At 44.0% G+C, this 13,069-nt stretch overlaps 1 protein-coding gene across 29 annotated transcripts in view; it reads left to right on the top strand.

The window, feature by feature from the left end:
• HUWE1 (HECT, UBA and WWE domain containing E3 ubiquitin protein ligase 1) overlaps positions 1 to 13,069 on the top strand; it is a 123,938-nt gene that overhangs the window by 50,624 nt on the left and 60,245 nt on the right. For 18 of the 29 annotated variants that reach the window (XM_083158916.1, XM_083158924.1, XM_083158918.1 and 15 more), the window contains exons 24-27: positions 1,895 to 1,964; positions 7,232 to 7,408; positions 7,950 to 8,195; positions 8,358 to 8,491. In XM_083158916.1, coding sequence (XP_083015042.1) covers positions 1,895 to 1,964; positions 7,232 to 7,408; positions 7,950 to 8,195; positions 8,358 to 8,491 — 627 coding nt within the window. The remainder of the gene's footprint in view (positions 1 to 1,894; positions 1,965 to 7,231; positions 7,409 to 7,949; positions 8,196 to 8,357; positions 8,492 to 13,069) is intronic. The other 11 variants (XM_083158937.1, XM_083158934.1, XM_083158936.1 and 8 more) reach the window with 1 other exon arrangement.

Raw genomic sequence — 13,069 nt, 5'->3', positions numbered from 1 at the left:
GGCTTGTTAAAATAACTGGTTTCTGACAGTGGAGGTTGTGAGGGGGAGGAGCCACAGGCTGTACTTCTCTAAAGAAGTTAACTACTTGGGGTTCCTTCCAAAACCCATAATCCCAGCATCCACCATGGCTTCAGAAAAAAAGGATTTTACAGGTAAAACTAAAAGAATAGAAAAATGTCTATCTAAGATAACACGCGCGATCTGGGAGAGTTATTCGGACGAATGTGTTATCATGGCTCTGAGCACTGCTTATCGGGATTAACTGACTGCTATGTGGGTCAGTTGGTTAGCCCCTGGCGAACCCTTTAGCTGTGGTAAATTGCCATAGCTAATTGGATACCACTCAACAAGTTTTATCCTTTAACTTTAAATCCATTTTTCGAAGCCATGCACCAAAATGTTTTTTTTTTTTTTTACCTCTGCAAGTTACCATGAGATTTCAGTTGACAAATGACTTGGGGCATTACACCATCAAGAAAGGGGATTCACAGTGTCTGTTGTGCTGTGTTGATGCCCTGGGACTAGAGTATGACTGGCACATAAATAGGGGAGGTTTCTTCCCTGTGATCTCCTTATAATGGATTGCTGTATTTTTCTGTTGCTGCTTTTCAATTTTTTTTTATTTAATGCATATGATTTTGCAAAACTTTATACTTGTTTTCAATAAAACTAATTTAGACTCGTTTCACGTAAATACATCATTTCTGGGCTTACGTTATTCCGAGGGTGGATCAATAAGTACCTGTGTTTGAAGACAGGTGGCGTTGCTGAGGAAAGTTTATATTACTAAAGTGTACTACCATCATTCAAACAATGCCATACCAAATTTCAGATTGATTCATAGGTTAGTTTTTATTTTCCACCACGATAATGCACCAGTTCCCTCATCCGAAATTGTTGCGGCTAAATTGCGTGAATTGCACTATAAATTGCTGCGACTTTTCGGGTTCCCTAACCGTAAAACGTGGCTCGTGGGGAAAAAATTAAATCATAACGCAATTTATGCAGTTTGGCTGCAACAATTCCGGTTGTCGTGGTGGGAAAAAAAAACTAAGGTATGAGTCAACCTGGAATTTGGTAAGGGGTTGTTTGAAAGATGGTAGTACACTATAGTAATATCAACTTTCCTTAGCAACGCCACCTGTCTTCAAACACAGGTACTTATTGATCCACCCTCGTATTTATGCAGTACCTGGCCATAGTGTATCAATCTATTCATTGTATACATAATACAGGGGTGTATACATAAAAGGAGGGATTGCAGCATCTGCTGGTAGCGCCACGTGTCTCCCACCATTTTTCTGCAGCCTTTTATTAATGCAGGGATGGGGAGCCTTTGGCCATCCAGCTGTTGAACTATGTATTCCCGCATGCCCTGCTACTGTTTTAACATGGCCAAATAGCAAAACTGTAGCATGCTGGGAAGGACCAAAGGTTCTCAATCCCTGTGTTAATGGATTATATATTACTGCATTTTAAACTGTTATTTGTAAACAAAATACTGCACCCACGGCAACTTATATATACTGATATACACAGAAACCCATACTTGGCTATTTATGTTACATATAATATATACCCCCCACCCCCTGCCCTTTTCTCTTTTCCTGCACCCCTTCTGCTATGTACAGGATACATACATCTATTACATTAACCAGCCAAGGAAGTCTGACCTGATGACTATATGGCCAATGTAGTGTCTTCTGGTTGCAGTGAAGGCTTGCACAGTGCACACATGCTCGCTCCACCTACTAACTCTCCCGCTGCATGTCATGGATGTATAGTGCAGTAGAATAAGATAATAGTTGTAATATCAGATACTTTGTGTCCAGGTATGTGTCCCCTGTTCTATTTCACGTTCAATTTCATTTGTAATAGTGTCTTTCTTTTCTAGTGTGGTGGGAACAGAGGAAAGAATACCAATCCCCCTCATGGATTATATTCTCAATGTGGTGAGTTTGATGGTAATTACACCTATTCCCCCATCTTTTCATTAAAGTAATCTTTCATTTACCTTTCAGATTGTCAACCCTAAATAAAATATTTTCTACAGTGGAGTATCTGCAAGATTCATCAATAAACCATACAGATTTTATTTGAACCTTTTTTGCTTTTTCTCTTGCATTTAATTTGTGGGACAATACAGAACTTGCTGTGGGTTAGAGGACTGGCGCAATTCTCTTAGTTGGATTCCTGCCCTAACCCCCCAGGGGTGGGGCTTAGAGCTGGGTATGACCTCTCCGCCTGCTCTGCTCCCAGCTCCTGATGGGGTCCTAGCGTCCCTAGTTATAGCATCTAGGACTCTACCTTAAAGTAATATACACACCAGTAGTTGCAGCCACAGCCTACTTTTAGGCTGCTACACACACACGGTTACATGGCGCCGTTCACGGTGATTCCAGTGACCAGATGTGAGACAAATCGAGTCACGGGTAGAAGTTTTGGGACTAAATAGGGCCAATTGTGTCCTCTCTCAGTGCTGCACTCTGTGTGGCAACCCCCCCCCCCATCCCTCATTGGTGAGCATCTTAGCAAAATGAAACATTGAGGGGCTCATTGGAGTTGCAAGTATTCAGCGGCAATCTGTGGCTTGGCTGTTTGCATAGCTTCTGTGGGATTTATAACCTTTGTATCTGTGAGGATTATGAACAGTGACTTGTTCTGATAGCTTTGTTCGCTGTCTATAGGTTACTTAAATTACCAGGTTATAGTCTTTAGTACTTAACTGCAAAAGTGTATAAACAACTCAATCTGTTATATAACAGGATTTCTTTGGTCATATTCCTGCACGATTCTAGTTCTGCTTGGCCAGGTTAAGCTTGCCTATACTATTGGTTGTTATATATTACACTGTGATTACATCTGCACTATTTCAGTTGAAATTTATGCAGAGCGCACGTTGCTTTCGTGTTTGTATGTTTCTTCCTGCACTGTTCCATCAGAGACTATATGCAGACTTTTTCTTTGACGTATGCCAGACCCTAAGTATTCTAGAAGCAACATTTTCTCAGTTCTTATTAAAGTGGGAAAAGAAGCAGTGGTCTGCTTTATCTGACCACTGCTGATATTTTGTAAGAGGCATGGCTTAAACCTGTTTCACATCCCAAACACCACGGTTTGGTAGGTCATACCCTGCTCTAATAACCATTTTAGTCAAAGTTATTCCTACTTTGTATGCAGTCATGTTAAGGGGTCGGATGGATAGTTAGGCCATTCTTAAATCTGTTCTTAAGCTCCATACACACTGTGCAATATATTGCTCAGTGTCCCGTTTTCATCAGCGACCAGAGATGGTTGCTGATGAGAAGCAGACACTGCCGGGAGAAGCCGCAGGGGGAAACAGCAGATCAATTGGAAGCCGCTGGTCGCACAAGCATGCTCCGACCAGCGACCACCCCAGGGCTGGTCGCCGGAGCACACTCCCGGTGACAGTCGCCCAGTAAACTTAGGGATATGGTCGCTCAGGGACCATATCCCCGGCGATAATGGCTGAAATTGCCCCGTATGTACTGGGCTCAAGTCCTATTATAGCTGTTGGCTGGGTCAAAAAGGCAATAGATTCTTGGCGGTACTTATGTAATATCTGGGCTCCCGTTTTTCTTATGACACCGCGTACCCTCGCGGGGCTCGCTGCGCTCGCCACGCTTCGGGCACGGTGGCTCGCTGCGCTCGCCACACTATATAAAATCAACTCCATGCGTAATTGGATAGTAGGGGTATGAAAAAATGGGGTGCATTTAACATGGGAGCCCAGATAATACATAAGTACCTTCTTGGCCGAAACTGGCATCTGCTCTACGGCTAGGAGAGCATAGTACAGAACACCATACCTTGCTTTATCAGATGTAGAAATATAGAATGTGACAGCAGAGAAGAACCCATTGGCCCATCTAGTCTGCAGTTTCTGTCAAGATCAGAGGACATTGACCCAGAATTTAAGCGTACATGAGCATTCCTCTTTGTTCCTGAAATGCCCAAAATTAGAACATAGGCTACTTGTAAGTGAAAGCTCACTTTCTTCGCTTGCCTTTTTGGCAATTCCCAGTTCTGACGCAATGTCAGTTTACTCACCTAGGGGGGAGCTTTTCCAGGCCATGGTTTGCTTGCTTTCTGAAGTCCCGCAGTTAGTACTGCAGGATCTCCCAAATTAGATGCAAGATAAAAATAGGTTTTTTTTTGTATTTAGTTGAAAATCCCTTCCTCGTAATCCATCTGGGGGGCACTGATGCCTCCCTGTGTTGTGTTCTATGTTCTGGTTGGTTTTTGTTGTTTCAAGAGTTGTATTTATTCCTTCCTGCCTTTTTATTGTGTGAAAACTCAAGTGAGATAGAAGGGTTTAGACATGCCGGAGTCTCTGTAGTGCCTATGTTCTTGTGTCAGCCCTCTAACCCCCAGTCAATACCACAGTGTCCCCCAGGTGGATTATGAGGAAGGCATATTATGGTAAGTACATAATACCAGAGTCTTTATTTTCTATAACAAATTATAAAGACGCGTGGTCACATTCAACAGGTTTTGTAGCCAACTAGAGAGATTTCTTTTTAAAGTAACAGTATATATTATATAGCAATTAATTGAAATCAGACACATTTCCATATATAGGTCCAGTTAATGGATGATCCCACTTTACTTTAACAGGTGCAAAATGTTTCTGCATGCACTGGTTACTTAATACCTTTCTAGAACTATGCATTTAGACCTAGCATCTTTCCTTAAAGGTCCATACACACTGAATGATTTTCGACAGTCTGAGCGATCTTTCCCGGGGGGTGGACGAGTTTCTAGCCTCTCTGCATTGTTTCAGGTGGAGCTAAGGTTTTTAGGGGTGAATTTATGAAGCTTGGAGAAGTGTTATCTATCCCCATAAAGAACGTTATGAGCAAGGTGATAATGGTTCAGCCAATCAGCTCTTACCTGTCAATTTACATATTGTAGCTGATTGGCTAAACCATTATCACCTTGCTCATAACGTTCTTTATGGGGATAGATAACACTTCTCTAAGCTTCATAAATTCACCCCACAGACTGTAAATGGTTTGCAGTTCTCACTGCAGATTGTGGCTTTCTTCTGCTCTTGGTGCTTAGGGCGGTATATAATCCCAGCTGCTATTTCCGACAGGGGAACTAGCAGCCCCGCCTATTCAGTGGTGCTTTTTCTGACCGCATTGAAGGCGGATTATGACAAAACAGATCAGACTTTAAAACAAGTACTTTGTCAAAAACATCTGTTTTTTGGCAATCAGTGGCCGTTTTCACCAGCACGCCCGCTTTCCGAGACACCACAGCTGGAACAATTAATTCAGACTGCCCCGTTACTGTTGACCTGTGCGAAAACTGCCTGGGATTCCGACTGTCGGGACGTTCCGGCAGTCTGAATGCCCCCATAAAACTGTTGCAATTTACAGTGAGGTAAATGATAGTGATGTGCCCGGTATTAATGCTGCACTACCAGCTAAAATAACCCCTTTTACAAGCTTTTTTACATGGGTGTGGATTAACTCAGTTTATGTCTGTCGGTGATGGCTACAAGTTCAACAACAGCTGTAGTGTGAAGGTTAACTATCACAGGTCTAGGTTGAAATGCAGAACATTGACAAAGGGTTGACGCATGCCGATATGTCCAATTTTTGTGTGTGTGTGTGGGGGGGGGGGGGGGTGTATATGCAGACAACTGAGCACACAAGCCATTAATTAGTGTACTGCGTCCCCTCTAATGGCTTGTTGCGCTCATGCTTCATGCCTGGTGGAGTTCCCAATCCTAGTCCATGTAGATGGTAAAGTATAAAAAATAGTAAAAAAAAAAAAGAATAAAAAAAAAATTCCTTAAAAAATCATTTCCACCTTTTCATGTATCAAACTTTAACATGTCTACATTTTGCTCTTGTCAATGTTGACCTTGTCTGTGTCTATCTTTTTGTGTTGACCTTGACTATGTGGGAAATTCAGCACTTACCTATTCAATGTAGCCATTGTTTGGCCCCATTGTCACCCAACTTTGTTAGAAGACGAATCCGCACTGTCGAACACTGACGCTAAATTGATGTATCTGCGGCCGTTTTTGACAAAGAAGCGAGTTTTTCACCGATCACGTGTTTTCTGACAGTCTGAAAATTTCAGTCAGCCAGACAGATGTCTGATCGACAAGAATAGGTCGAATTTACATTTGACTGATTTCAATCTGAGTGCCAATATTTTCGACTATCTGAAAGATAGGCACACACTGACTACGTCCCATTGTCTGTCAGCCACTTGGATATTGTTTTTCACAAGGCTAATACAGGACTATTCACCTCAGATGTTTGCTTTAATATATTGATTTGCTATATATATATTTATATATAATTTATTTATTTTTATTGAAAAGAGTGACATGGTACATCTAGGATGACCTAAAACAATATAATAATACAATAGAAGACAGAATGGCACGTCACAATATCTCGACAGACACATTTGCATCATATTCTGGACACATGCAGAACATATATCACTTTTTCTATATAGTGGTTGAGTAAGAAAGGGAAGGCGTCTAATAGTGGTTCAGAAAGGAGAGTGTCCTCGTTCCAAAGTGGCCAAGTTATACCATGTTGTAAGCCTAACCACTTGTCTAATACATTCTTTTTCTTGAGTCATATATTTACCTTTTTTCTCCTGGAAGACGTGCATCCGATCACTTGACCGCTTAGCAGGTATTTCCCATCATTATGCCCTGGCCTAAGCTGGTGTTGAGGTGATGCAATTTCTTGAGAATTGCATTAAGTCTAGACTCGCCAATTTTAAAGGGGGTGGGGCACCTACTCTTCCAGGAGTCTGGGACTCCTTGAAAGATTTGAGTATTTGAAAAACAGGAATGTGACCTATATCACTAGATTTAAGTTCTTGTTTCTGTCTTTTAGACATGAAAACCGTAATTTTGTGGGGTGCAGTCTGACCCCCCTTTCAATCTGAGCAGCAAATTACTGGGCTAAAAATGTCAATTTGGTAATTTGCTGAATTACACTGGTTTTTTAAGTGTCAAAGGATCAATCCGGGTCAACGACCCTGGTGAAAACCACGGTCTGCAACCTGGGATTTAAGGCCCTGGTTCACCCTTTCACACTGTACAAGTTACTGGGTAGAACTGTTAAGTGTAAAAGGGTAGTGACTGGTTTAAAGGACTCCCAGTGCTATTTATCTTTTTTCAGTAGCATACTGAATTAATTTCTATTTAATATGCGTCATTCTTTCACAGATGAAATTTGTAGAATCAATACTGAGCAACAACACAACAGATGATCATTGTCAGGAGTTTGTGAGTCAAAAGGGTCTGCTACCTCTGGTCACTATCCTGGGCCTTCCTAACCTACCTATTGACTTCCCTACCTCTGCTGCCTGCCAAGCTGTTGCTGGAGTGTGCAAGTCTATCTTAGTAAGTGTTTACATGGGACTGTTAAAGATGTTACTTTGAAGCAATGCATTTAAATCTAATTGGAAAGAAAAGTTTAGGTTTCAGAACATAAAAATGCTAGGTATATGCGGCAGTCTCCAGAACCGATTCCATGTGCACGGGATGCGATGTCAAACACATAAGATTTTGACGCTGTTCACCTGATTTTTCAGCTCGATATGTCGGAATCGGGTTAAATTGTATAAAATCGCGTAAGTGTGGCCACCTTTGCACAAACGATATTCCTCAGTGCAGCCCTTTATCTGCTCTATAATCCTTTCCCAAAAGAAGGGATGAGCACCTTCTAGATTTAGCAGCTCCAAAACCAGCCCCTCCTCCCGTTAGTGAGCACAGTGTTACACATTCACATAGTGAGACATGTGAGATGTCTGGCAACACATCACCGGCAGTTGAAGATGCCCCCAAGTCCTTACATCTGGTTCTAGAGAGTTCCTGAAGCCAGGACATAGCCATGAACCTGTGTATGTGTGAAATGTAACTAAATAAATTTTCTCTGTTTTAGACTTTATCTCATGAGCCCAAAGTTCTCCAAGAAGGGCTCCTTCAGCTGGACTCTATTCTTTCCTCGCTGGATCCTCTGCATCGCCCCATTGAGTCACCCGGTGGATCTGTACTGTTGCGTGAATTGGCATGTGCTGGTAATGTTGCAGATGCCACCCTCTCTGCTCAGGCCACCCCATTGCTTCATGCACTCACAGCAGCCCATGCCTACATCATGATGTTTGTCCACACATGCAGAGTGGGACAGGTAAGCTGATGGATTTCTGCAAACCTAAAAATCCAATAAGTAATTCATGTTAGTGAATTTAAATCTGGACCTTGTAATGGGCAGCTGTGCGTTTTAATCGATTAATATTGAACTTCTTTAATTTCTGTGGAACTAACTCTCCTCTCCCTATGTTACCTCCAGAGTGAGATCCGCGCCATTTCTGTGAACCAATGGGGATCTCAGTTAGGACTCAATGTGTTGAACAAGCTCAGCCAATTATATTGCTCATTAGTGTGGGAAAGCACTGTTTTACTCTCTCTCTGTACCCCTAATAGGTAAGTGATTTGCTATTTTCCCCACAAATACTTTACAGGCTATTTTGTGGGTTTTACTTTTATTGGTCTACTTTAAGCTGTCTACACACTAAAGTACTCAGTGTCCCATTTTCATCAGCGACCAGAGATGGTCGCTGATGAAAAGGAAACTCTGACGGTGGAGCCGCAGGGGGAAATAGCTGGTTGCGGGAGCATGGTCCAGCGACCATTAGGGGCTGGACACTGCACCCAGCGTTTTTCTTAGTACCTTTTTTTTTGTGTTCAATTGTTTAGTTTATGGCAAACTTTTTTGAATCACGGCACCCTAGAGCATCAAAATGTTTTCAAGGCACCCCTAGGCACAATGATTCTTATTGAGAAATTTAGGAAAAAATATAAAATTAAGTACATTGTGTTTATATGTCACAGTTCTGTTGTGAGGGACAGGATTTGCTCTTGTTTGCCCACATATATTATGATTGGCAGCCACTAGCACTGATTTTGCCTGTTACATTGCACATAACTAATATGAATTGATCCTGGTCCACCAACCCAAGGCACCCCTGTAAGTGTCCTGAGGCACCAGGGTGCCTAGGCACACAGTTTGGGAACCACTGGTATATGGTATAATGTCAGACATATTTGTGGTAAAAGATTTGGCTCAGGCCTGCATACTATGCTGTTTTCTGTGATCTATTTGAACACTTGCAGGCTGAGAGGTGCAGATAAAAAGTTGTATTGGTGTTTACAGATAACAAATGCAGTCTGTGAAGGTTGGTGGTGCTTTGTAGGTGAAGTAAATAGAAACTACTGTAGGGATGTATAGCTGTAGCAGATGATCAGCTTTGTGAGGTCCTTGCAATGGTCTGGAGCAGAGATTAGTTAGTAATTGAGCTGGTAGATAAAGGAAAGGTTTCCCCACATTATGGAAAAGCATAGTTGGTGGTCCTGACATAAGGTGGTTCTTCCCTGCAGCCCTATTGAAGCAGCCTCCATTATAGTGTGTTTTTTTTTTTTTTATTGAGCTGGCAGTGAAGCTCCTATCTTGGTGAGCCAGCCATTAACACAAATATTCTAACCTAGAGTATAAGGCTGGCATTCCCAACCTCTGCCCTCAGGCACTGTAACAATTCAGGTTCGAGTGTTGACCGGGCTTCAGCACAGATGGTTAGTTCAGAATAACTGAGGTACTAATTTAGTCACTTGTGCTCAAACATGGATATCTCTAAAACAGGGCTTGACAAACCCCGGTCGCCACAATGACCAGATTCTGCTCCCTGGCGACCTGGTCTTGGCAAGGTGGGCTTGTGGTGCAGTGCCGCCGGTTGTCAACCCCTCCTTCACTCCCACCGGCTGTATAGGAGCCAGAGAGAGGCAAGAGCAGGTCCATCGTGGTGAGCGGTTCGGGAGCCAATCAGGAGCGGTAGCTTGGCTCCTGAGTGGCTCTGATCTGGCGCAAGTTTTAAGATAGCCTGATACGAGGACGGGGGTTTTAGCCTGCCCTGGCCTCCAGCAGCAGTTCGGATCTTAAACTCATGTGCCCATTATCCCTGCTCTCCCGCTCCCTTCACAGGGTTTTGCATCACTATTAGCCGCGGTCTATGTGGAGCGCTGCGGTCCCTGAAGCTGCCGCTGTGTACGAGCCGGCTGTCCCCTCGCACTCCCCAGGCCGTTGTTGCCACCCCCACCTGGCAGTCCGGCCGGCGCAGCAGCATGATAACCCTGCTCAGCCCGACGCGCATCTCCCGTCTGCAGGAGAAAGAGGCGCTGCAACAGCGGAGTGACCACCTGGTCATCTACATAGTCAAGGTGCAGTTCAACGAGCGGGTGCATGTTAACCCCCATAGTGGCAGAGCAAGTTAACCCCCATAGTGGCAGAGCAAGTTAACCCCCATAGTGGCAGAGCAAGTTAACCCCCATAGTGGCAGAGCAAGTTAACCCCCATAGTGGCAGAGCAAGTTAACCCCCATAGTGGCAGAGCAAGTTAACCCCCATAGTGGCAGAGCAAGTTAACCCCCATAGTGGCAGAGCAAGTTAACCCCCATAGTGGCAGAGCAAGTTAACCCCCATAGTGGCAGAGCAAGTTAACCCCCATAGTGGCAGAGCAAGTTAACCCCCATAGTGGCAGAGCAAGTTAACCCCCATAGTGGCAGAGCAAGTTAACCCCCATAGTGGCAGAGCAAGTTAACCCCCATAGTGGCAGAGCAAGTTAACCCCCATAGTGGCAGAGCAAGTTAACCCCCATAGTGGCAGAGCAAGTTAACCCCCATAGTGGCAGAGCAAGTTAACCCCCATAGTGGCAGAGCAAGTTAACCCCCATAGTGGCAGAGCAAGTTAACCCCCATAGTGGCAGAGCAAGTTAACCCCCATAGCAACAAGCATATTAACCCCTGGAAGAGCATGTTAGCCCCTGGCATCAAGCACAAAACCCATAGCAACGAGCATGTAGGTAAGCGGAACTTATGTGGCATAATATGTAATTAAGGCCTGTGGTATTAGATGTAATGAAAATTACGATGTTTGGTATGATTTGTAATGGACAATATGGTGTGTGGTATATATAAATGGGCATTATGGTGTGTGTACATTTTTGGGGCGCACACTGTCCCTATTATTAGTTTATCTGGCTCCTACATTTTCACCCTGGCTCCTAGATTTTAAAGAATGTTGTCAAGCCCTGCTCTAAAACCTGAACGGTTACCTTGCCTTGAGGTCCGAGACTGGGAATACCTCTGCTATAAGATGTTGGTGTCTACTGTGGCAGGGAGTAGTGTCCCCTGGCTTTGTATCTAGCATTCCGACAGACATTTGAAGCCACTGATGCTCTCCCTCTTTCGGGGGAGGTTCTTTTGGCCCAGAGATTGTGGGTACGATAGAGGTGTCAGACTGATTACTTTCTGCGGCAGCCTCCAGGTGGCAAGCTTCTACTTTTCTCTTTTTCATCTGCAGGGTTAGGCCAAGGGTTGTTCTTTTTCTAGGTTCCATATTTCTTCACAAAGTGCTCAAAGTCCAGAGGACAATAGACCTGGTCCAGCAGAGGTCGTCCTTCTAAGCCAACTAACAGGCCTGTAGCATGACTGAGTGGACTTCCACCTACGGAACCCCAGTGTGCTTATCTCATATCTGATGTGTGAGTGGTGACCAATGCTTTCTCAGGTTCCCATTGCAAGATAGGTACTGCAATTTCAGGCGCTCCATGTGGTTTCATGATGGCCATCATCTCTATTCCTTAAATGGTGGAGATTCCACCCTTACTATACCCTTTCTGGGAATTAAGCATGGTACGAATAACTGATAAGGTGAATGCCTTAGCTCTCAGGACTGATGGCTCAAATCCTTGCAGGATTTGAGCCATCCATCCTGAGAGCTAAGGAATTCACCTTATCAGTCATTCGTACTATGCTTAATTCCCAGAAACCTTCCTCTGCCAGGATGTATCACCAGGTTTAACATGCATTGGTGTATGACTAAAAGGTTCAAACCCAGATATTTCCATTTATCGCAAGTCCTGTCTTTTTTTACTGGACCTTCTTTAAAAGTACAGGTTTCAGCCTTTTGTGTACTCTTCCAGTGGCAAATTGCATGGTTAGCTGATGTACATACTTTTCTGCAATGTGTGCAGTCTCTTATTCCTTCATGGTTCCAAGGAATTTTGTCTTTTGGTTCTTCGGGCTCTGTAGTTATTCCCCATTGCACCCTTGCGCACCGTGGACATTCGCTGGCTTACATAGAAGACCATTTTTCCACCTTGCAATCGCCTCCGCCCAAAAAGTTTTTGACATGAATTTAAGTGTCGCATGACTTTTTTTTTTACTCGGACGAGGCTGTCCTTTGGACGATTAAGCTATCAGATCGTGGGTCGTCTCGTTCCATGTTCTTCTCTGTAGCAGTCCGCACTCTGGATCTATGTGTACAGGGTAATGGCATTCCGTAAGTCAGAATCTTTAGGTGCCCATACACATTACAATTATTGTATACAATATCGTATCTCATCGCTTCTTGGTTTTGCGTTGAGATCAGATGAGATCTAGTACAAAAAGTATTGGAGCCCACACACGCACCGATCCCGGCGTGCGTTGTGGGCTTAATTAGCACACATAGCATTGCATCGTATGCCTTGTGCATACGATGCTATGCTAGAAAAAGCATGTGCAGCACATACTTTTTGTACTGTACGATGAGGTGCCGCGGTAGCGCGCACCCCATCGTACAGCATCGCACCGCCGGCAACGGTGCATGTGTGGGCTCCTTATGTGCTGCACATACTTTTTGTACTAGGTCTCATCTCATCGCAAAACCGATATGCAATGAGATGTGATATTGTATACAATAATTGTAACGTGTATGGGCACCTTTTGTCCTGTTAGCAAAATGGTTTAGCCAAACTGGCTGTGAAGCATACTTTGGCCAGCTGGCTATGTTTGATTTTTGCCAGGATCGGTAAATTAATGATCCCTCCAGTATCACAGCAGGGCAGGGTGCCAGGGAAAAGGTGGTCACTAATGTGGGCAAGCCCGGTCCACTGAGGTCTCTGTTGGGGCGAGCCGGACCCGCAGCCGTCCGTATTGGGGGTGGGCCTGGCCTGCCAACGTATATGTT

This window comes from Crinia signifera, chromosome 9 (assembly GCF_055691185.1).
Source record: "Crinia signifera chromosome 9, ASM5569118v1, whole genome shotgun sequence".
In the NCBI taxonomy this organism is placed as follows: domain Eukaryota; kingdom Metazoa; phylum Chordata; class Amphibia; order Anura; family Myobatrachidae; genus Crinia; species Crinia signifera.
The sequence above is the reverse complement of the archived record's forward strand: the minus strand, read 5'-3'. Positions and strand labels throughout refer to the sequence as shown.